At 40.4% G+C, this 24,793-nt stretch overlaps 4 protein-coding genes and 1 long non-coding RNA gene across 5 annotated transcripts in view; 2 read left to right on the top strand and 3 right to left on the bottom strand.

Annotated features, from left to right (window-relative positions):
- Positions 1 to 531: 531 nt before the first annotated feature.
- On the bottom strand, positions 532 to 14,676 carry LOC101167061 (serine/threonine-protein phosphatase 2A 65 kDa regulatory subunit A beta isoform). The gene is made up of 15 exons (XM_004075669.4): positions 14,500 to 14,676; positions 13,824 to 13,914; positions 13,095 to 13,195; positions 12,759 to 12,991; positions 12,487 to 12,634; positions 12,212 to 12,367; positions 11,392 to 11,506; positions 11,233 to 11,303; positions 7,225 to 7,359; positions 5,873 to 6,046; positions 5,664 to 5,724; positions 2,226 to 2,380; positions 1,990 to 2,132; positions 1,822 to 1,913; positions 532 to 1,739 (listed from the first exon to the last, which is right to left on the bottom strand). The coding sequence occupies exons 1-15, from the start codon at positions 14,575 to 14,577 to the stop codon at positions 1,723 to 1,725; spliced, it is 1,770 nt and encodes a 589-aa protein (XP_004075717.1). The 5' UTR covers positions 14,578 to 14,676; the 3' UTR covers positions 532 to 1,722.
- Positions 14,677 to 15,021: 345 nt separating this feature from the next.
- On the top strand, positions 15,022 to 16,345 carry med29 (mediator complex subunit 29). The gene is made up of 4 exons (XM_004075411.3): positions 15,022 to 15,208; positions 15,315 to 15,373; positions 15,485 to 15,569; positions 15,917 to 16,345. Exons 1-4 carry the CDS (start codon positions 15,035 to 15,037, stop codon positions 16,142 to 16,144), a joined length of 546 nt encoding a protein of 181 aa, XP_004075459.1. The 5' UTR covers positions 15,022 to 15,034; the 3' UTR covers positions 16,145 to 16,345.
- A 728-nt stretch (positions 16,346 to 17,073) lies between these two features.
- Positions 17,074 to 23,028, bottom strand: mlf1 (myeloid leukemia factor 1). Its single transcript, XM_023961513.1, has 7 exons — positions 22,791 to 23,028; positions 22,002 to 22,158; positions 18,421 to 18,504; positions 18,183 to 18,311; positions 17,781 to 17,940; positions 17,555 to 17,693; positions 17,074 to 17,454 (listed from the first exon to the last, which is right to left on the bottom strand). The coding sequence occupies exons 1-7, from the start codon at positions 22,835 to 22,837 to the stop codon at positions 17,388 to 17,390; spliced, it is 783 nt and encodes a 260-aa protein (XP_023817281.1). The 5' UTR covers positions 22,838 to 23,028; the 3' UTR covers positions 17,074 to 17,387.
- On the top strand, positions 19,319 to 21,252 carry LOC105355429. Its single transcript, XR_909844.2, has 2 exons — positions 19,319 to 19,585; positions 20,788 to 21,252. It is a non-coding gene; the product is annotated as an uncharacterized LOC105355429 (long non-coding RNA).
- Positions 23,029 to 23,609: 581 nt separating the features above from the next.
- The window catches only part of rsrc1 (arginine and serine rich coiled-coil 1), a 134,568-nt gene continuing 133,384 nt past the window's right edge, over positions 23,610 to 24,793 (bottom strand). Inside the window, exon 10 of the mRNA XM_011482566.3 lies at positions 23,610 to 23,836. Within this exon, the coding sequence (XP_011480868.2) occupies positions 23,744 to 23,836 (93 nt within the window). The 3' untranslated portion in view covers positions 23,610 to 23,743. The remainder of the gene's footprint in view (positions 23,837 to 24,793) is intronic.

Here is a 24,793-nt window from a genome sequence, read left to right as displayed (position 1 = left end):
TCAAAAAGCAAAGAAAATATCTGGGGAGGATTGGGAAAGTGGACATCAATGAGGGCTGATGGGAGATTTGAGGAGATTAAGGAACTCTAAAGTTCTCTGAAAAGATTTTTTTAATGACCTAATCCTCTACTTGGACTGCTCATCTGGAATTAACAAGGATAGAACTTTTATTTTTGTAATCATCTCTAAAGACTCTGGTTTATAATGAGCAGCTCAGCCCCATGGTTTTTATATGCTCCAGTAGCAGGAAGGAGTGAACAAGTGTGATGGGTCAGGTCCCGTCCCGCTCTGCACGCCTCCCAGTGGACCCTCGCTTTCATCTGCTCATCAGCCGCGCTGAACAAACAGGAAGCTGAAGGCTCCTCAAGTCCGTCACATGTTCACAAGATGGTAAACAACACTTGGATTGAAGAACATCCACCTTCTGAAGGGTCCATGGAGGAAACCACACATCACTGTTAGTTCCTCTGCTTTGATGGGATGAAAACTGTCAATATTGACACTAATGAAGTTTTTTTGAATCCAGGAAGCTTAAGTAGATTTGTGTTACTTTATTCAGATCAAGATACAGTAGTACATCCCAACTGTGACAAAATACCCAAAATAAAAACCAGTATTTTTAAGACAAGACAATCAGTAATCAGATTTACTCAGGAAAAACAGGGGGGGGGGGGGGGACACGATGACAGCCTTAAAGGGGAAAAAAAACTGTTCTTTCTGCCTATTCCATCCCATAATAGAACATTCTGCAGCTTTAGACACATGCTGAGTCCTCGGTCTTGATGGAGGGTCTGAAGATCCTGTCAGAGCTCTGGTTCAGTGAAGTGTATTGAAATCTGCCATTTTATTTCCACAGCCTATTAAAGGTGGACAAATTAAATGTCCAGAGACAAGAACATTGTCTGTATGGAACAAACTGTTTATCTGGGCATATTGAAAAAGCATTAACATAACTGGTAGGAGCAAGCACAAATTAAAGTGACTCCCACTTCTCCTCCTGTGGGCTCATCAACAAAAACCACTTAGGATTTGAAGGAGGGATAATAAGCAACAAGCTACAATCAGGCTGGTCCCCATTACACCGAGTCGCAGCGGTTCATTCCTTTGACCAATTCATTTGGTGTTTCTGCCACAAAGAACAAGGAGGACGCAGCGGAAGAAGTAAAGGTGTGAAGCCGATAAAGACATGCAATCACCTTAAGGGTTTGATTAGATAACGTGCAATGGCAGATCCCCTCCTCCCTGTGTCAGCTCTGCAAAGCTAAAGAGCAGATTCTGGTGATGGAGAAGTCTTGCTGAACCTTTCAAGCCCACCTCACCAGAGCCATGCTAGCCTCTCAGGGAAAGAGCAAAGCAAAGGAAACATTTGGAGCCAGAAAAGCTAGTGCAGATCTAAAGCGCACAGACATTGCAGTGACTGGCTTAAAGACAACAGAGGGGAAGGATAAAGGGAGGAATGGGCGGGGCGTCGGTGTAGCGAGCAGCGTAGCACATTAGTCGGCGTGCACCACTTAACTCGATGACATCACACCCTGCCTGTCTAAAAGCACTCATTTACAGCAAAGAATGTCTGAACATGGATTACCATTGAACAGTAAAAAAAAAAAAATGTTAACAGCTTTTCTATACATCACCAGTTGTTCCTGAACATCAATAAATATCCTGTAAAAGTGTAATTTTGTTTGCATGAAATCTCTGCTGGAAGCCGTTGATTTGGGATGGTTATGCTAGGGCCAAAACTGCAGAGGAAGAACAACAAAAAAATAAAGTTTAGCAAATTGAAGTTAAGCAACTTGGTGCTGAGAAGAAAAACAAACATACCACTAATGGCCTCCTGGGCAAAATACTTGACATCCATGTCAGAGTCAGTGGCCAGCTTCTCCAGCACCGGCTTCACTTCTGTTTGAAGAGCACTGAAACAAACAAAGAGCATTGTTTACGAACGTTTTCACTTTATTGTCAAGGATGCACTCAGGCTGGCTGACGTACTTGCTGTCGAGGACCGGGCCAATCTTCTGCAGGGACTTGGCCACATTGAAGCGGACATTAGCCACCTGGTCGTTGGACATCTTCAGGACCACGGGCAGCATCTGCTTTGTGGTGATCTCCTGACCGCATGCTTCTGACAAAGCCTGAGACACAGGGGGAAAAAAGAGGTTTCAAATACATTTAATGGAGCAGCTGAGCCGTTAACAGTATACACGTGAAAAATGGCATTTACTCACATTGATGCAGAACAGCGTGGTCATCCTGTGGAGGTAATTGGGGTCATTGGCCATACCAAGAACTTTGGGTACGATGGTGTTCTGAGCCCACTCTGCTCCAAACTTCTCCACAAGCTTCATCAGGTTACAAGTCGCCGCCTCACGGATGGCATAGACTACAAATACAGGAGATTTGTTAAAAACCGGCAAGATTTCCTTCACACGAGCTCTCTAGCTCTCGCCTTCACCTGCAAACTCAAGCCTGTGCCTGTACAATCCCTTTCTTATGAAATACCTTGAGGCCCCTTTGACGGAGTTATACTCTGAACCAGTAGGGCTTGGTGTTGGTGCCTAAAAACTGAACCGGTTGGATTTAGACTCATGAGTGTAGGACTGAACGCACCTGCATGTCACATGCTCCAAATAAAAGCACCACAATGCAACAGTTATGAGAAACTAGCTTGATGCACATAAGCAGAAGCGTCAATGAAGTACAGGCTAGTTGACTGGAAAAGGAATCAATTCAAAGAAGGCAAAATCAAGCTCAGGGTGATGAGCCATAAAAGGAAATCCCTTTAGACAGACGGCTCATTGTGATGCTCTAAAGTAGAATCAGACAACATTCTTGATCTCTTACCTTTATGTTGATGTGTTTTTGCAATACCATAAAAACAAACTATTCTGATTATTTAGTCCTTATTTTTTTTCAGTGGTTTAAATGTTGACCAGTTTTTGTCTTAAATTATTCTCGAACTTTTCTAACTTTTGAGGACCAAACAGTAAAAACAGAGTGAACCAAAGGACACCACTAAAAAACAAATGACAAAAGTATCACACACAAATACACAGCACCTTCTTTCAAAATACAAGAACTACAGTTACAGCAATAGTTGGCACATCTGTGAAAAATTGCCAAACATCAAAGCATTGATCTGTTGCATGAAAATTCCACAGAGACAAAACGCTCTTTTGGAGTGAGTTGGTATGGGAAAAATTCCAGACGGATATCTGCAGTCCCGTCTTTCTTTGAAAGGCTTACGTAAGACTGGCACGGCCTTAACCCAAGCCATTCGCACACACACAGATGCACACCAATTGCATTCCAATGATGTAACCCAGCTGGCCCTTTGTCCTCACTGCTGAGTGTGTGCCTCTCTACTTGGAAACATACATGCAGGGGACATCTATTTTGATTAGTCCATGCAGAGAGCTGGTCAGTTTGTAGGTCTCCACACCAACACACACTGGACTGTTTAGGTTCAAGGTTAATCTACCCAATAAGAGATCAGAGGATTAGCTATACGGACACTATTTCTTAGGAAAAACTGCTCACCACAAATGTATTTAAACGTGTGTCTTTAGATAATCAATCTAATAATGTAATCTTTAAAATGAAACAAATCACCAACCCCAGGCTGTAGACTGCTAATGCACCAAAAATCTGTTTCACTTAGGGCTGGGCAATTACCGTAAATTCCGGGTTATAAAGCGCACCCGATTACAAGCCGCACCCACCTATTTTAACGTGCTCAAATGTTTTTGTACATACACAAGCCGCATCAGTATACAAGCCGCTGCCTCGACAAAGCGCGTCCTGACTACCAGAGTGTACATGGCTCATTACCACACTGTGGGCAGGTACTGGCCTTGTCTCAAGCTCATGTATCTAATTACACCCACATCTGAAACAGCATGCACCTCTATTCTGTTCACAAGTTCCTCAGTTATGGGTTTTTTTATTTTATTTTTTTTTTATTTTTTTTAACTTATTGACAAACTAGGTATCATACATAAAATTACTAACAGTAACCATATAATCAACATTACATCCCTCAGTTATGATGAGGAAATTTACATCCGCGATCCCCCATTTCCCATGAGTCTTAGGGGCTAAAGGCGGGGCCAACGCCCGGCTCGCCACACTGTTGTTCGTGTTTAAGAATGAGCAAGGAGCAGCAGTGCATGGAGGGGTGAAAAGGAACAGCTCTCCTTCCACTTGTGTCGCGGCAGCATTATGGTACTAACGGGGCTGGTTAAAAAACATCAGTAAAATAGCGCGCGCCTCAGCGCGATACGCGCGCCTCAGCGCGGCGCGTTCGTCAGAAGCTTCCTTTCACAACAAACACTTGTTGCTCCCCGGACGCCTCTGCGCTCCGCGCTCGCCAAGCGGGCTCCTTGTCTCCCCTTCCTATCCGAAAAGCTCACATGGTGGCTGTGAGCTTTTCAATGCAAAATTCCGCTCAGTCAGAAACCGTAAAAACGACCAAATGGATTTGTGTTTCCAGTCGTGTCCCGACAAAATAAAGGCTGATGTTATTCACACATATTTACGTGCAGCCAGCCGAGTCACTATGACTCAGAGGTAAATACACTTCTGAGCATGCGCTGTTCTCTCCGTCACGCAGCTGACCGGCATTTCCATTTACTGATGGGGGATTTTTTCACGCTGCTTTTAACGATTGCTTTTAACTTGAAAGCTTTATCATATTGTAGCGGCGATCAAGTGCACGTTGGGTCTAATGGCACCAAAGGATTCTGGGATGCGGCCGGGCATGCGTGTTTCTTTTTGTTGAACCATGACTGAAGTGTCTAAGACCTGAAGTGAGGTCCATGCTGTTTGGCTGCTCAGAGGTGTGTTAAAAAAAATGACTTGTGCTTGGTGGTGGATGGCGCATACAAAACCATTCACCGAGCCCGAATGTTCGTACATGGCGGCCGCCAATCAAATCCATAAATTAGCCGCGTCACAAAATAAGCCGCAGGGCTGTGAGCGCAGGAAAAAAGTAGCGGCTTGTAGTCCGGAAATTACGGTAATCGATTAATTCAAATTTGTTGTTTTAGAACATTTTAAGATTTTATTCTCCCAGCTTTCTGCTTCCGTTGATGGGAGTAAAGTCAGTCCGCTGGTCTCTCGTAAAGCGCAGATGTGAAAACAGCAGTGAGGAAAGACGAGCTGCTTCCGCGAAGCTGACAAAAAAAAAAAAAACACTAGCGCATGCGCCCCCAACCCCAGAACTTCTGCAAGTTTCCTTTGTGTTTAAGCTGATGAAGCTGTGGAACATGTGAGGATTTTTACCAGGGTCCAGAAAGAACTGGAGGGTAAACCTGTTTGACTTAAAGCAGCTACAGAAAGTTTCATTTAAAAAAAAAGTGTTGATTTGGAGACAGCTGAGTTGTTAGACACTGATAATACCATGCTATCATGCTACGATGCCATAATGCTACGATGCTATGCTAACGAGCTGCTCCGTGTGTCGCCTACATGTAATCATGGAGCGGTTTAAAGACGTCACTTTAAGACATGGCGGATGAATGCAACAAAGAGAATTCATTACAGAGCCGGTGTTAAGCGGTGTTTTAGCTTGAAATGTTTTGACAGCTAATGCTTACCCTGCAAACAGTTTCTCAATATGATATATTTATGAAGGTGCATTAAAAGCACAAAAACCTGTTTCTTACCATGATCAATTAGCCAGGCCATGCAAAGTGTGTTGAGCTTTTCATCAAAGAACTCCACTCCCTGAGGAAACATGGACAGTAGAATTAGAGCAACGTCTAGAAACATTTGAAGAAAGTTTCCTGTTTTTGGCACACACTGACAATGTTTTTCTTTTCTGAAAGAGATGTGAATTAGAAAAGCTTCTTTATCCCTAGCCCATGTGACTCACCAGCTGCCCTGCCAACAAGGGCATGTATTCTATGATGGCGAGACGAACCCTCCACTTAGCATCCTCTGCCAACTCCACAATGGCGGGCAGCAGTGACTGTGACAGCTGCCGTATGCCGATCACCTCATTCACGCAGTCCAGATTGGAGATGATATTCAGACGCACCTCAGGGCACTAAACGCAAAAAAAAATGTTTATGAACACATCAGCGAGACAAGAACGGTCCACTAGTCTAAATAGTTCAAATGTGAGGAATTTATAACCAAAGCAAGGAGCTTTGAGTCTGAACAAGTACATGTTTTTGGCTCAGTAATGCAGAGCCACTATCTGCTCTAAACAAATCTGACCTCCTAATAACTGTGTAGAAAAAATAAATAAAACAGATTTACATTCAAACACACAAACTCAGACAATCTGATGAAAAGGTTGAACAAAGTTTGGTTCACATTTGAGACGAAGATCAAGATAAAATGTCATGTCAGCCAAAGGTATCCTTATCTTGAATTATGTTGGTCTCAGAGAAATGCACTTACAACCGAAATTTGAAAGTCATATGTGTCTGTCTGAATTAATCCGATGAAGACTCCTTTGGTGTTTGTAAAAGGAGGACATGGGCTGACATTTGATGGTACTAAGAGAAAAGGCAGCTGAGGAATCAAGAGCACCTGCTTCTCAAAAACACTTCCATAAATTACAGTTTTGTTTTCATATACACAATTATTAGACATTTTTACAATTAGGATTTGTGGAGATGACACAAGAAACTGCTAATACATTATTTAAAACACTGCAGTTTCTCTGCTTTTTTAAATGCATCTTTTATTTTCCTAATTCTACCAAAATTTCATCTGCATTTTTAGCTTCACATTTTGAACAGCGACCTAAACCTCTAGGTTAATATATGTCAAATAGAGGGGCTTGACTCGGTTCTTTGGCTTACGTCCATATTTATTGTAAAGACTGTGGGAAGACAACAGCTGGAGCATCAGGGACTGCTTCTACTACATTTTCAGTTGAGAAAATCGAAAAACATTTCATGCAGCAATAAATGCACCTCCTGAGTGTGCCCTCTCCCTTTCAGCAGCAGATTGGATTTTGTCCACATGTAAATGTAGCTTTACTTCCTCCAGACAAATATACACAGTGAGAAAATCCACAGACCCTTGCAAGCTGTGATCAAGTGTTTTGCTTCAGACATAAAGACACCACAAGATGCTTCAAAATGAGGTATTTTCTAATCAATTATGCCAAACCAAAAACTGTGTAGACAAAACTCAAAGCCAGTTTGAAATAGAATGCTTAATGTTTGGGCTAAAGCTGCAGCACACAACTTAAAGTTGCATTTCCTTTACCTCATCTTTGAGCTGAGCCAGGAAGAGAGGCAGCAAGTGTTCAATTGTGTTGTCCTTGCCCAGTATGGTGGAAAGGCCCATTATGACGGAGGCCAGAGCGGACTTCACATGCTGGTTGGTGTCTGAGACAAGTTCCTGGACAGAGACAGGACACGTAAAAACAAAGAAGGCAGAGCACAGGCATGACTTAGCACATAAAAATGAGCATCCTGACTCATGTGCCACATTGACATCAAAATAAAAAAGAAAACATTTTAGACAGTAGAAAATAGATAATAGGAAGTGATTATGGGAGTGCTAATGATCATAGTAAACTATGTCTATCAAGTTATCTTTTTAGGTTTAAACCAAAAAACGAAAAAAAAAAAAAAAAAAAAAAAAGCTAGGCATCAAAACTTTGTCACTTAACCAAAAAGGGAAGACTGAAGTCAGGCAAATTATCCAGACAGCATAAACACAAATTTAAACGCAGAACATTCTGCATTTTATTTCAATTAATTGCCCTTTTCAGCCTTCTCTAAAGCCACTGTGTTCCTAGCAATTGACAGGACTAACTGACAGAAACCTAGTCAGGTCGTGTAACATTCTTGTGCTCTCCTGAGTTTCATGTCAAAAGTTAATCGTCATTTTGGCAAAAAAGTTGAGGCCTTAAAAGTAGGACTGAGTTTAGAAAATGTATTCATTGATGCTGAATCCATCTTTGTTTTATATTTATGGTCAATGCCGTATATTATATCTTCTATTCTGAGTAGGGCGTAAAGTGATTTACAGTCAGAGTTCCATTCACACACTCATGGCAGCACAGCCACCTTTCATGGTGCTAACCAGAACACCAAGAGCAGTGCAGGCTTCAGCGTCTTTCCCAAGGGCACTTTGATACATGGGCAGAAACTGAAGCTGTAACTTTAAGATCAGATGTCATTAGACTGAATTTGTGATGTTACAAGTGTTTTCACAACTAAAAAACGTTTTGAATGGGATATCAAAATGAACATCTATACCATGTAAAGCATTGATTGAATTTTGAACTTGGGAATCAAAATTAGATAGATTGTGTACAGTAATCCCCCGCCCATTCGCGGTTTAATATTCGCGCCCCGCCCATTCGCGGGTGGCCGCAGATGACGTGACGTCACAAGCGTGAGAGGCAGAACAGCGCTCATTCCGCGAATTTTGAAAAATGATTTACTCTGTACTTTACTCTAAAGTATTGTTTACGCGTTTAAGATGGGGTGACGGTTTCGATGACGACACCCACTAAGGGTTCAATGAACAGGTTGACACCCACTCGCAGCCTCTGACTGATCAAGATTTGGCGGAGCTGACGAACTCCGCCAGTGAAAACGGAAAAGAGGACCAGGAAGACCCATCACAAGAGGATGAAGGTCTAACTCTTGAACGGTTGGCTGATCTCATGCAAGCAGCAAAACAACTGCAGGAGAACGTTAAAAATCGTTGTAAAAAAAACGTAAAAAATTTAAATCGTGGGACCCTTACATGGTTCGTGCGCTACAGTTCTCAAATGCAACTGATTCTGCTATGTCAACGTACAAATCCCTCTTCACCAGTATGAAAAAACAACGGGGCCACCTGCCGATAACTATGTTCATACAAACATAAAAAAAACGTCTAACACGCCCGGAGAAGATTCGACACCATCTCCCGACTCCTGAAGTGCGAAGAGTGGAGGAATGGCCATAGACGGCAGTTAATAATACTGTAATATATGTACAGTAATCATTTCCATATTACTATATTTCACAGAATTTTTTTATTACTGTTAATAAACATTACTATGTAAAAAAATTAAAATGTACTTTGTCATTACTATACATTACAGGTATCTTACTGTATTGTTAGTAAGGCTCACATAAGGCTCTGGGAGTTTTAAAACGGCGTCAATTATTCGCAGATTTTCGTTATTCGCGGGGGGTGAGGTACGTAACCCCCGGGAATACGGGGGGATTACTGTATTTTGAAAAGGATACACAGCCATACTTTAAAGATTTGGGTTAACAACAACCGTCTTCTGGGATTGTTATGTGGTCATTGACAGTGAAATGTGTAGGAAATAGGGGTTTTTGTTGGTCTCATCTTTACTTAGTAAAGAGTTCGAGGGTATCAATTACCTTAGGTTCCTAAAAACGAAAGAGTTTGTTGGGTCAAAAATGTCTAGGAGCTAAGAATAAAGTTATAAATGTACACAGAAAATTTTAGCTACTAAAGTTCAAATATTGGTTGCATAAAGAGACTAAAAGCTTAAAGAATGGAGTCCTGAAGAAGTGAGACAGGGCAGGACACAAAGACCTTTGAGGGCGCCAGGTTAGCTGGAAGCCAACGGAAAAAACAAAGTTGCCACATGCTATCTGGTCATGGTCAAGCTGTGCTTTGACAGAAGCTGCAACAACAACAAGAGCACGGGGATGCTAAGTGTCAACATGGGTGCACCAAAAAGATCCTTCAGTTAAACTCCTGAAAGAGCAACTGCAGAATAGCCAGTAGGAAACAAGAGGGCAAACCTTCCCCTGTTTCACAGACATTGATAAAAGACTGGCCAAAAGATTTGTTTATGCATTTAAAAGTGGGATTTCCAGTTTGATATATTTTATGAATAAATAAATTTTAGCCTAAAAATATTAGGCAATTAAATAAACGCCTTACATCCTTATGTTTAAATTATACTAGGCTTGTACAATATACCGCAAATTTATCGTTATTGCGACATCAAGCTGTGCAATATGCATATCGCAAAAGACGGCGAAATTGCAATAAATGGTTACCTTAAATGTGCTAAAAGAATCTTATGGCAACTTGAAGTATTTGATGAATCAAATCAATCCATTTATTGGACCAATCAGATGGAGCCCTTTTATCTATGTCATTTAGGGTCTTTTAGAGTATAATTTTTAAACTGTTGCAATGAAAAGGGAATGATGTTTTTTTTGTTGTTTTCCTACTTTGTTCACATACTGCAAGTTTTATCGTTGTCGCAATACTGATCATTACTATCCCATATCGCAAGTTTTCCTCATATCGTGCAGCCCTAAATAATACACAATCACACTTACGAAGGTGGAACTTTTAAGTATGAGCAATATTTTCCACAGTTGTCATGTTTTTTGTTTTACCAAGACTGTGGAGATGTTTTTACACATACAGCTTTGAGGCTCTCCTTGTTTGTTGACAGGATAAGTAGGGCATATCTTTCTAAGATGGTTCAGCAGTTTAAAAAAAAAACAATATATTGAGGAATTTAAGATCAAGATAATCGTCTCCTAACACAGCTTACAAGCACATTTAGTCAGACCAAAAATCAAGCAAACAAATTTAAACTGGTACCACACTACACATTTAAAATAACCATTATCTTAAAGGTTACTCTGCCCCAAAAGCAACAGTGCCACCTGGTGTCCATGTTTAACTGAAAGCTACAAGGCAATCCAAATCATAATTTAGATTTATGTAACTTTAAGAGTCAGTTCACATTTACAATCAGACAAAAATCAACTTTATGTAAGGCTACTGGACCAAAAAGAGCAGAGACTGCTATTTCAAAGTGAAAACTTTGTTTACAATTACTCTAAGTGACATTACATTATGATGAGCTATGCATCGCAAACCACATAAACTATGAAATTGTTTAAAAAAAAATTAATCCAAAGGAAAAAACATAAGAAGAGGAACTTTGAAACATAATACTAGACTGAGAATTGAAAACAAATACAGTGAAAACAAAATAAATCCAAATTTTGGACCAATAGAAAGTATTCATTAGGTTGGTACATTCTTCTGGAGAACACTGAGTAAATATGTGCATTGTTCCCTTTTTTCATTGAAAATATTAAAAATATTAACACTACGCAACAATAACATGAAAGCTTAAGATATACTTTAAATAGACTATAAATAGAAAAATACGCCTGATTCATAAGAATGAATATAAGCGAAAGTCTTTCAGAGAATTTTAAGTGGAAGATGAGAAAAACCCAACAGAAATGTATTTTTTACCTTGACGCAGGGCAGAATGTGAGTCATGATGATTTGCTCACGATTGTCCTCTGGGAGATTCTCGCAGAATTCTACCACAAAAAAGAAAATAATGATCACAACTCTGACTGGGAAAAAAAGCTAAACTGAACCCATCAATTGGTGGAGTTCCTCAAGTACCTTTGACTTTGTTGGCTGCAGCAGCACGGACCTCAGCTTCACAATCTTTAAGGAGATTCTGGAAGGCAGGGACCAGGTCATTTTTGGTAATTTCGGACCCAACTGCTTTCTGAAGCTGTAAAAAGGAAAAAAGTTCGATTTCATTATCAAAAGGGGGAAATTAAACAAGGCAATAACGGTGACACAAATCCATTTTGTTAAAAGAACATTAATGGGTATTAAATATTATATCTAACAGTGTATACCATTATCATTAAGTACAAACTAAATTATCTGAAATGTTGACAGGAAAATTGAATTGTGAAACACATTCAAGTTGAAGTATGAGCACCACCTAGAGTATGGAGTTAATACCAATTCTCTTTCTAAAAATGTGTTTGAAAAGTGTTAAGATCAGGGAAAACAGTGGCCGACTGGTTAACAACATGGATCTCCATTAAAGGCTCACTGGTGGAAGCACAAGTACAGACACGATTCAACCTAGCTGCATCTAAGTCAGGGGTGCCCAAATGCAGGCCTCGAGGGCCGGCCTCCTACTGGTTTTCCAGAAATCCTGTCTCATCTGCTGCTGATTACCTGGATCAGGTCTGTTTAGCCAATAAGGATCTTCAATGGGAGGTTGGTTGGAAAACATGTTGAACATCGGCTCTTGAGGCCTGGTTTTGGGCACCCCTGATCTAAGTGGGGCCTTTAAAAAAGGCTTCAAACTCCAAATCCTCCACCAGAGTCTGGTGGGAGTAGCCGCAGGTTGTAATGTAGTAATGAATATAAAACCAGAACTTGAATCACTTTGGTGATGGCAACAAGGAATTCCCTCTACCTCAGAGAACTTGTCAGCCACCATGTAGCGAACTCTCCAAGACTTGTCTTCTGCGGCCTGGCGAAGGGTCGGCATCACCAATGTCTCCAAGTCCTCTTGTGGCAGCAGAGTGGCAATGCTTACACAAGCCTCCACTGCAAGCAACCGCACAGAGTCCTGAGAGAGATGGTCCAAGAGTCAGTTTGGCGGCACTTTGAGGGTATAACAGTCACATACACACAGTCTGAAGTGTTACACTGCTGGTTTATGTAGCAAAGGAAAAGCAGCGGTAATACCTGCTCATCGGAAGCCAAAGCAGTGAAGAGGGAAATGATGTCACTTTTTACGTATTCAGGCTCCAGAACTTTGGCAAACTCCCCCAGCTTAGATGCAGCAGCTCGACGCACCATCGGGGTGTCATCTGAACACAAGGTGCGAAAATGCCTGACAAAAAGCAAAACATTATAAATCAGGATTATGTGAATTTCTTTAAAAAATGTAATAATGAAATAAAGCAACACATCCAGTTAGATCTTTAAAGAATTTAAAAGAAGTGGAATCGACTTACTGACGAATTTCAGCCTTGACAGTGCTGGATACCCGAGGATAACACACACTGAAGAGGCCACAAGCTGAAGTGCGAGAGGTGAACCAGTCACCACTGGCTAGCCGCTTCACCAAAGGCTCAAAGTGGACCTCCAGGTCAACTGGAGAGTGCTCCTGAGAGATCTTTCGCAGGGATTCTACAGCTTTGTCTCTGACAACTGTTTCTTCCACTGTTGCAAGACTTTCCAGAGGAGGCTAGATGAGAAGGGGAAATTAAATTCTAGGAGATCACGTTTCTGGTCCACAACAACATCCTTCTTACAAACATTTAAAGCTACTTCAACAACAAGAAACTTACCAGGAGACAGTGAACATACTCTGGTCCCCCAACCAACATAGTGAAATTGCCAAGCTGTTCAGCCAATGCCAAAAGCACTTCATCTTCATCATAGATGGTGTCTAAAAAATAAAAGAAAATGTGCCTTTAACTCAAAATTTAAGAACACTTCCACAATTGACAAGAGCTGTAAAAATGTGAATAATACTATACATTTTAAGACTGTACAATTGAGTTTCAGTGTCATTCTTATAAAGTTTCTTAAAATGTATTCAAATTTTAGATTCTTAACAAGCTCCTTAAAACAGAATTTAGTTCCAATTTCAGGATCAAATTGGCCTGACAAAGGTACAGCGAGCCTCAAAAACATCCTCTACAAAAAGGACATTAAATGTTCTCTTCTAGGGCGTATTCAAATTTCAATTCCATGTGCCGATCATGAGGCAGCAGAACATATTTATATCACGCTTGAGAATTCAAAAGCGGCAATAACTGTGGGGATGTAATGGAAGAAACTTAGCAGGCCAATTGTTCTTTTTTTATTATTATTTTTGTCTGAACAACGAGTTTATTGTAAGCTGTAGTTATATTTTGCGTTTAAACAATAATCATGACTGTTTAAAAAAAACAAGAAGACTCGTTTTATCTAACTAATACATGTAAACACGTTTAAGGCTAAATGGTGAATTTACAATAATCGAGCCTTGGGAGCTTGTGGGGCTCCAGAAGGAGACCTGATGACAAGATTACCTGTGAGGAAAGGAAGGAGCTCCGTGCGAGTCCTCTCCACACCGAGAGCTAGCGCAATGGTGGACAGCTTCTTGATGCTGTTGAGACGAAGCTGCACAAAAAATGAAAAGAAAAGAAAAAACACCTTAAACTCAAGTGTTTAGAAGCAATGCCTCTACATTTATGATGTAGTACAAGTTCCTGCTGAGGCCTATTCTCCTCTCGAATCACTCGAGTGTTTATGTTTCTGCTAAACATTTGGTTGAAAGACATTTTTAACTGTCTGAACATGTTATCTTTTTGTGGAAAAGTACGAACATAACGTCGTTGAAATCCATGTAACCTTAAATTCAACCTGTATTTAGTATTCTGACATTTACTACTAGAAATGGCAAGCTAGCGGCTACATCATTAGTCCAGTTGGATTAAAATAATCAAATGAAATGAATAAACATGTGTGTGTTAACGTTCAGTGACCACGACAAGTACCAAGGGTTGCTTTGGTTTAAAACTTAACGTTACAAATAACAAGAAAATAAATTTAAGTGAGCAGGGCGCGACCGACAGGCCTTAGCCGGGAACGTTAGCTAGCATATTTGCTAACTAGCTAACAGTCGAACGCCCAGGTTACGATATTTTCGATGCCAAATGTCAGCATTCCATTTATGACATTTAGAAAATAGCTTCATATTACTACCTGGACATCCTCGTTTCTCAACTCGTCGATGAGAACAGCAATGGGGTAAAGAGAATCGTCTCCATCAGCTCCAGCCATTTTGGACACAGTCGCAGTTACCGAATGGCGCTGTTGTGCGGCACTACGGGGTTTCTGCCCCACAACAGCACAGCCCTCCCTATCCTGCGGCTCCTCTGCTGCCTGCAAAGAATCGCTGAAAAACACGGATTTGTTTGGAGAAAAAGTCAAACGAGTTGCATTAGAAGATAATTTCTTTGTGATAATAAATTTCCTTTTCAATAAATCTTACTTTTGTCACTCCTTTAGATAATGGCATACTAGTGCATTTGTGAGTTGAACTACTAAACGGATTATGAGAGAATAGAAAAATAAAACAACACAAATGGCCTTTGTTTTTATGCAAGGTGTAATCATTTTAAGCGGTAACTTCGTTTTTTTTTAATCTGAAAATGGTTTCAAAAGATCGGATAACCTCGATTTTAATTTGAAAGGTATGACCCCGGAATTGTTTTGTCAGCACAGAAAGAGGTCAAAGATGGCGTCTCAACAGCAGCAACAACAGCAAGCTGGTGGGCCGATGTCTCAGCCTGGTTTACAACAGCCCGCTTCAATTCAACAACAACAGCAGCAGCAGCTCAGTCAACAGCAAGACTTTGACCCAGTTCATAGGTTTAAGATGCTTATTCCACAGCTGAAGGAGAGTTTACAGGTAATGCCGAACTGAGAATAGCTAGCTAAAGGCTAAACCGGCTAATTACAAAGAAAAGAAACTGCAGCGCTTCATACATTTATTATTATGCATATCTGATGTTTAGAACCTAATGAAGATCGCATCCATGAACCTGAGCTACAACACCTCCATTGACAATGGCATGTGAGTACATTGTTTTTCGTGGTGCTTGGACGTGTAGCATAGATGTTCAGTAATACTATAGCAAGAAGGGCTCACCTTCACGTGTCCTTTGTTTCTTTGTTCTTTTTAAAGTAAAAGTAGTGACACATCTGTCCAGCGTTTTGACAAAAGTTTAGAGGAGTTTTACGCGCTTTGTGATCAACTGGAGCTGTGTCTGGTAAGTGTTTCTCTGCCCTCATAAACTATTTTGTTAACGCTCTCTTATTTCACAATAAACTTGACTTGCATTTTCTTGTACAGTACAAAGTGAGGCTTTTTTATGTCTTGACATTAAACCTTTTAGCCTATTTGTCAACAACTAAAGTTTGTATAGGTTTTAAACCACTATTTCAAGAGGGAATAATACATATTGTATTGAATGATAATGAAGTACACATGAGATCCTCTTATTTTTAAACATGTTTATTAATATTTAAAAACTTTACCACATTAACATCCTAACACTTTATGTGACGTAAACACGATTTGCAATACACAGCTGACATTTTTCTCTCCTTCATGCAGCGATTGGCATACGAGTGTCTGTCTCAGAGCATCGACAGCGCCAAACATTCACCCAACCTGGTCCCGACAGCCACCAAGCCCGACACGGTGCAGACAGAGTCCATGTCCTACGCCCAATACCTTACCATGATCAAATCTCAGATCTCCTGCGCGAAGGACATCCACAATGCTTTGCTGGAGTGTTCTAAGAAGATTGCAGGAAAGGGGCCGCCTCAGGGAATGATGTAGACCTGCATTGACTTTTTACACTCTGTTTTTTTTTATACTGAACTTCACATATAAATCAGGCTTTAAAAGTTACATTTATTGTCAGTGCTTTGTACATAATTTGGACAGTCAGCATTCTGTATCGACCAACAGGTGGCGGTAGAGGCGCAGGTGCATCTTTTGCAAGATTTTTGTATTAAAAATTAAACTTCCTTTTTGATACTTTTGCCTTTCCTTTTAATTGTAAATTGCTCATATTTTAAATCTTATGATTAATAGGTGATTCATGGGTTTAGTGCTTTCAAACAGCAATGTAGTTTTAAAACTTGAGGAAAACAGATTTCACTGACAGACTAATATATGAAGTAGTTGCATCACACTAACAAAACAAATTTGTGTTGTTTTCCTAAGTGGAATAAATAAATTTATGAGTAAAGAGTTTTTATAGTAGGTGGAACATTTGAACTAACAAATGAGAGGGAGGTGCAGGGGCTGCAGCTGTGTTACGTCTCAGACTACACTGAGAGACTGACAAGTGCTCACTTCCAAAAATATCACCAAAGGTCCCGGAAGGTTCATCACAGCATAACCTCTTCCAAGCACTTTGAAGGAAAGCTTTATAAAGCAAGGGATATCATCTGTTGCTAAATGTTCTGGTACAAGTTCAATGGGAAAAATTGTTTTAACTATTTTTATTGTCAGACAACAACCAATGCTGAGTCTGCGCTTCATAATACAGATGTCATCAGAGGGGAAAAACAAAAGTAAAAATATAAAAATGAATGCCTCAAGTGTTGAGATTTAAAAAGAAAACTTAAGTGATAAATGATTACAACAGCAAATTGTGGACATTTGTGTTTGGAGACTTATCTTACATGATCTTTATGTGAAAAGTAACGAGCCCTTTTCTGAATTAGGAGAAATAATGAACAAAACAGCTCAGATCTATAAGCTATGTTTGTATTTATTTATATATATTTTATATTTAGCCAGGTTTTATTTAATAGCTTGCATCTAAAGAACACAGGTAAAAAGATTCTAAAACAGAATGTCTTTCTGTTTTATGATAGTCTGTGTCGGCACAGTCTGTAATCATTCCTCCCAGCAATTTATACTCTAAAGTATCTTGAAGAAAATGATCTTTATTTAAAAAACATCTACAACAATCTGACTGTTGGAAAATCAACAGCGTGTGTGTGAGGGAAGCGGTGAGATTCATGAAACCCTTTCATCAGCAGAGAGACAAACCAGCCAGAGGATGCTTTTAGGGATTTGTTTTTACTGAACGTTTGACTTTGTCTCTACTCCCAGACGTCTGTCTTTGTTGGTCTCTGCAAGAAACACCAAACAAAAAATGAGATAATATGATACCACAAGCATTCGTGGGGTTACAGACACTACAAACTTCACAGGGTACCTGTGACTACAGACCTTTTGCCATGTTCAGGACCAGGAAGCGCTGGCCGGTAAGCAGCATGGGGTTCATGTTCCCTTAAACTTTGCCTGGGACGGGACGGCTGAAACTTGGACGCTTCCTGCTGCCACTCCTCATCGAAACACTGTGCTTCAGCTACAGGTTGGGATTGAAAGCATGCAAGGCACAGTGAGATTGGGGCTTACAGCTGAGCGGTTTTCATAGGTGAGTGCTTTGACATACACTCATCTAGGTTCTGAAAGTCCTGGTTGAACTCCTTTTGCCCTGTTTTCTTGTTGAATTTCTTCTCGACGACATGTCCTCTGTCTTGGATGTAGTGGCCAACACTCATCTGCTCCAGCCCACTGTCTGAATCTTTCAGAGCCCGCAGAGTCTCCTTGATCTAAGATAGAAACACGGTTAAGAAGACAGAACAGAACCATGTTTGTTTACAAGATAACTGTCAATGGTGCTACTAATAAAAAACTGCCAGTAGGTGCTACCAATGAGGTGCATTTTTGAAAAAATGCACCTCATTGGTAGCACCTACTGGCAGAAGAAGAAGTGTATGTATTGAATGTATTGAATTCGTTTTCAAAAGATTTACAACACTGAATTGCATTCCTGTCCTCCTAGTGCACTTACTCCTCCGGGGGCTTGGCGAGTTGAGGAGGTGGCCTTAAAGACCTTTGGAGGCTCATCACCCACTTTTGAGTAAGTCATAACTGATGAGGAGCTGAACGCGTGGGTGTTTGAATCTGTGGACAAGTTGTCCTGAAATACACATAATGCACACAATTTACCCAGCAAATCAGTCAAAAAAAAAGAGCTGTCATAAGGATTATTTTTAAAAAGGGAGGGGGGGGGGGGTTGGTCAACATACAAAGTTTCTGTGCATCCCCTCCATCGTGTTCCTTATGTTGGTCATCATACTGTCGAACATCCCAAAAGGATCCCTCATCAGATCCTGGAGCCACAGACAGAGAAAACACCATCATGACTTTTTAACTAATACCATCCTAGAAAAGTACGGACAACCTTTAAAACCATGATTTCCATCTAAAGATTCTTCCTGTAGGGATTTTATGTGAAAATTATTTTAATTCTGCCCTTTTTTTTTTGGAAACGCTCCTTAAGTAATATTTATTGTTACTTGTGGGAGTTAGGTGTATGCATTCACTTCAAAAGTAATTAGCTTCATTAAAAATACATGTTATATATCAAAACGATATTTTTAAACTGTGTCAGTAATATTTAACAAATGAATAATAAGTCATAATAATATGAAATAATATACAGCCCAAATGTGTGAATTAAAGTCCAACATTTCTAATCTGTAAGCAGTTAGAAATGCTTATAATGGATTGAAAGGAGTTTGCACCAACACCTTTACCAGAGCCTCATTTGAGGCCAGGATTCAGCTAATGTTTTGTAGATAATTCACAGGTTATTGATATACCTTCAAATAAATGACTGTTGCTATAACTAAACTACTGTTGGTCAAGTCTTACATCCTATGTAATAGGACGAGGAAGCATTGTGGATCACTGCAGAGCGAATGCAGAGAAAACACTCTAGTTTCTCTAGTTTCTAATGAGTAACAGCAAAAGAGCTAAACTAACCATATTGTCAACACTGTCCAACGCTAATAATGAGCGGCTGCTTTCCTAGGGAGCCAAGCCACATTATGTTAAGAGTCAAAACAGTATTTGAATATATTTGCAGCTCTAGAAGTTAGCAAAACACCATCAGAAACATGCGAATGATGGAATCTGTTGCTGCCCAAACTAGAGTTAGACTGAAACAACTTCTCTGCAATTTGATTTTCACATATGCTTCTGTTATTCAAACGTCCTCATTCATTTATGCAGCTTTCTGAAGGGCTCTGAGCGGCAAAGTTGGCTTTCATTGGTTTTGAAGCCCCAAACGCAGCTAAAAGCAGGCCGAATGCTGTTCAAGGCCACACAGCTTCTGGAGTTACCAGCAGAGAGAAACGAGGTGCAAGAATGGAAGGGAAGGAGAAGCAGTCCCTGGACTACAGACCACAGGTGTTTGGAACCCCATGGGCCTGGATAAGCATCTCAACTGCTATCACTATGTGTGCACCAGCACTTTCTTAGGGGTGGGGGGTGGTGGTGAAGTCCAGAGGTATTGTGTGTAATCAGTTGAGTGCTGACTGACCCGCGTTCCATGTGTAATTGGGTCGCATGGCCAGAGATTAGTTTGGATTTTAACACTGAAACTGAGCTTGGTTCTAGGAAAGCTAAAGTGGGTAGGTCGAGGTTCGGGGGGCTTGGGTGAAGAACCCAAGGCTGCCCCCCTCAGCTCTTTTAAAGGTCAAGCAGATGTGAAATGCTCCTGACCAAAACGGTATCTATGCACCAATAAATACCCGTTATATTTCTGCAAACATTATATTTAGGTCAGACTAACAGGAGAAGAGAAGCTAAAGGTGGAAAATAAGAAGTGCAGACCTGCTGTTCTACATTACACATTATTTTAGGCCATCTGGCAGACTGAGATGTACAAATGTAAGTGGGCTAAACTGCCTTAGCATGTTAGACTTGTTCAAAACAGTGGGTTTCAAAGCAGACAGAGGAGGAAAAAAACTAAACCAAGTTGAATACATTTGCAATACAAGAGTCAAAATGTGAGGAACTGTGTGTCCTGTCCAAACAAAACCATGATCATATTTGCCTAATTGTCTCTTGATGACAAAAATGTAAAAAATAAAAGTGAACTTTCTTTTCCAGTTTTTTTTTAAATCAATTGACAAAAAGTATGATTCTCATCAGCAAATCCTGGAAAAATTTCCCTGAAATGGTCGTTTTTTTAATTCCTTATTTTGTTTTTTATATATATATATATATATATTGGGAAAAAAACATGATTTACCTCTCTTGAATTCCTTTCCGGTTAAATTTTAAAAAATACAATCAAAAGCAGCTACTAAACAGTATGTTTAAATTACGCGGCCATTTGAATTAATGCTTCGAAAAGTAACATAATCCCAGCAGCTGGCGCTGGTTTAAGGGAGGGAAATGTGAGAACACAGCAGAAGTGGAAGGCAGGCGTGTTTTCCCACTGGGAAGCTCACAGTAAGTAAGCTCATGTAAGAAGTGCAGCCTTTCACCAGCATGTACACAAAGGAGTGTGTGTGTGTCTTTAAACCGTGTTCGTAAATATGTCTTGATGGTGTGTGTGTGTGTTTCAATATATCTTTGTGTGCACATTTGTGTTTGTGATATAGGAGAGCAGCTCGAGAGCGAACTGTCTGTCATCAAGCTGTTAATGTTCCCGTGATGCCAAGTTCTGAGGAAGCAGATGGACCAAAAGAGCAACAAGGAGAAAGCAAAGAGGCCTCATGACATCTGAATGTACAGCACACGCTGCGTGAAAGCCAAACACGCAGCTGAACGACCGGACTCAACTTCCCCTCCTCCTTCACAACACCAACAAGCGACAATAAAAACTCTTATTTTGTTTTAATTAAAAATGTTTACCTTATTAGTTTAATATTCCATAGACTGATCATAAGTTTGAAGGTGAACGTGGAGACTAAATACACGGCTTTTCCTAATCGTTTTTTGCTCTTTATTCAAACAGCAGAGACATCAAACATTTGCCATAATTTATTAACAAGCCACAAAAAGTACAAAAACATCTCATCCTAATTGTACACCTAACTGGCATTTGAATAAACTTTTGAAGAGTATCTTCATGTCATCTGAGGTCACTCTGTTGAAGTACTTTGAGCTGCTAATGGATTCTACAGATGAGAAAGCAGACGGCTGGGGACTGAAGGGACACTTCTCACGTCCGTCATCATCAAGGATACAAATACAAAAGCAGGTGATGTTTGATTCAGCTGGGAAAAGGGCAGTTTTCAGATCATACAGGTTTTAAAACTACAAACCTCTCGTCTTGGTGCAAGCTGGTAAAGTTAGTATCAAGATGTCCCAGTACGCGCAAGAGTCCCAGACTTCTCCAACCCTTCCTGCCATGACCATGTACTGCAATCTCTCACCATCATAGATGAGAAGAACATCAATGGGGCACCCATGACCAAAGTGAGTAATATCAAAGATGGAGCTATTTCCAGCTGAGCAGAGCTCTCAGGGGGGTTTTATGGCCAAAGAAGTCTGTGTGGGTATTTGTAAGAAAACAGTGTCAGTGGAACAATGCCCTATAAATAGGACTTGGAAGGGCTAGATAGAATTGTCCAGCGAGGCCAACGGGGTCGCCCTTCCACAAACTCAGAAACTCTGCTACAGTTTAACGGCCACTGGCCAGCTTCCAGCCAGCACTACACCTATGTCAAATGTCAACAAATGTCCCACTATTCGAGTTAGCCAAAGGACTTATAAGTCGCTTTCCTTATTCTATAGGCAAAGTTTTCTAGTTCACAAGTTGAGTTTTTAAGGTCCTAAAAAAAGTTTTTCCCCCCCCCATTAGTGTTCTCACCCTGTGCTCATTTCTCAGGGCCAGAGAGGATGAGGTGAAAGGATCTGCCACACGGTTCCTTCCATCCGTTACACTGGGCATTAAAGAAGTCCCAAAAGGCTCTGAAAGGCTGCGCATCATACGGTGGACATGCTCCCTGTGAGCATGAAACGGATCTCTGTGGAACAAGAAAAATATTTTCAATAAAACAAACAAACAAAAATAACAAGCAAGCAAGCAGGGAAGTTGAAGGTGGTATGTGTATTTTTAATGCCTCCTTTTTCGTTCATCAGCTTAGTTGGGGGGGGGGGGGTCAACTCAGATGAATGCAGCACGCTGGAACAGGAGCCTCTGTCCTAAAATAATTTCAGCTACTTGACTTCGAAGTTGGGTCAAGTGTGGCTAACGCGCTGACCCATGTCTGTGGCTGAAGGACAGGGACGTTCAAACCCAAACAACAGGGCGGTTATATAGGGACGTTTTTAACCTTTCAATCAGCACAGCAACCGTTCCATTAGGCTGTATAGCAAACCGAACAAATAATATAACTTTATTCATTTTATTAATAAAACACAATTGACTTAATTGTCTTGAGGATAATATGTATATAGAGTTTTACATTTGATATAAAAAGCGACCATTTGAATGAACTTGTATGCATTATTTGCCTGCATGTCATTTTAGCTAAAACATGTGGCAAGTATATGATTAATTGCTAGCAAAACAGTTAGTTGTATTAAACCACACCAAACACATACCAAAGTAAAAATAAAATATCATGTACACATTTTGAACAGTTTAATTACTTACGAAAAAAACGGGTCGTCTTCAAAATCCCCAAGCATCCTGTTGAACATTTTCTTTAACTTTCGAAGATTTTAACGGAGTTTAGAGAAAAATAGTCCGTCTGTGCGCGCGCCCGTTGCCTCTCTGCGGCTGAATACCTCCGAGAGCCCAGCAGCTCTGAGCTCTGACGCAGATCACGTGACAGGAACGCCGCTACCGCATTGGTTGCTCACAGGGAGTTTCGACCGGGTTGCACCTACTCGCTTCATGTTGTCAAGACGCTGCCATGACAACGCCACTTGAGAAGATTCTTGAAAATTAAGCCTTTTCTTATCTGACTAGAGCAGCTCCCCACGAGGGAGGTTATCTCAATTATCCATATAAGGCCAATTTAATTGCATTTACTTACTTTTAAATAGAACAGAGAAAATAGTTCTTGGCATGATTAATGCAATTCAAAGATGAACTATTCAATCCTTTGTTTTGAAAAGATTTATAGCTTTATTCATAAAGCCATACTGGGGAGCATCTACCTGCAGGTAAAACAGTCAAAAGTACCCTAAAAACAATTATTCAAGCAGCCAAAGCATAAAGGGTGGGTTTGTTCAAGTCTGTGCACCTTCTTAATCATAATTCTATTACGGCACAGACTATTTGAAGAGCATAAGAGTTATACGTCAGGTCCCAGGCTCAGTGTAGATTTACAGTGTGGCAGTTCCACAAGTAGACTTGTGAGTTTACTCACTGCCAAGAATCTACCTTTACTTAAACAGAAGCACAGCACCGAGAAAACATCAACACAAGGCATTTATCCTTTACATAACCAAATAGCCAACGCATATATAGGGACAACAGCTCGTTCTTTATTTATTTTAGTAAAAGTAGACATATCAACATATCAGGACTGATTGGAAACAAAAAACATGACAAAACATCACACAGATTGTGATGCTATAAAAATCACTGTCTTCTTGTCTTCAAGTAACAGGGCTTCCCATCAGCCTCTCTTGTCGCAGTGAGACCAGTCTGTTCAGCCAAAGCTCCTCAGCCTGCTCCTTGTCCACGAACAGCTGCAGGACAGTGCAGAAAGGACATGTTACTAAGCACAAAGACATAAACAAAATCACAGTCTTCATATTTGACAAATATGGAGTCCTACTTTGGTGAACATACTGGAATAAAATATAAAACAATAGAATTTTTATATTGTATGTGAGGTCAAAATGTTTTACAGGCTGTAGTTTGAAACCTTAGTGCTTTACATAGCTTTGCTTTACTTTTGCCAACATTCAACATACAGAAATATATGCAGTGACGTGTATTTACAGCCTGTGCAAATACATGTCTGTATGACCAAGCCCAAAGTCTAAGTTGTGCGTATTGTGTGTTCATGTGTGTGTTCAGGCTGATTTCCTCATCACCTCACACTCTGACAGAAACAAATGGCTTCTGATCCCATGCAAGTTTATGACACAGTTATCAGTATTTCCCACTGACATCCATGTGACCTCAGTGTAGTTGCTGGCACAGAGACAATGTTATAATGTATTGAGGTCTTTTCATGGCCCTTTTCTGGTCATATCTGCTCAGTTTCAATTTCACACGAGTTTCAACATATAACTCATAATCTCAGCCTCGTGTGGGTTTTTATTTATTGTGGAGCATTGCAAGCAGAGGTGATATTGATTGTAAAGGGGCTATAAAACGGCTGCTGCAAGTGTCTGATGAATGACAGCATCTGTTTATTAGGGAGTAACATAAATGACTGAGAAGTAAAGCACTGAGGCGGACGGGAGGTTTTTTTTCCCCCATTCTCGTTGCATGTATTTATCTGAGGATGAGGAACAATGTTGACATGCTGGCAGTGTGTATATACTGTACATCGATGTGCTGATAAGATGGCATTATGCAGATGGCTGGCCCCCCGCCTCGAGCATGTCAATCTTTCATTTCCAACTCGAGCTGCTTTACAGCTGCAGTGCACGTTATCTGCGTGTAAGATTCGACACCAGTAGGGTTCTGTCTGT

This window comes from Oryzias latipes, chromosome 13 (assembly GCF_002234675.1).
Source record: "Oryzias latipes chromosome 13, ASM223467v1".
Classification (NCBI taxonomy): domain Eukaryota; kingdom Metazoa; phylum Chordata; class Actinopteri; order Beloniformes; family Adrianichthyidae; genus Oryzias; species Oryzias latipes.
This window is presented reverse-complemented; position numbering and strand designations above follow the sequence as displayed.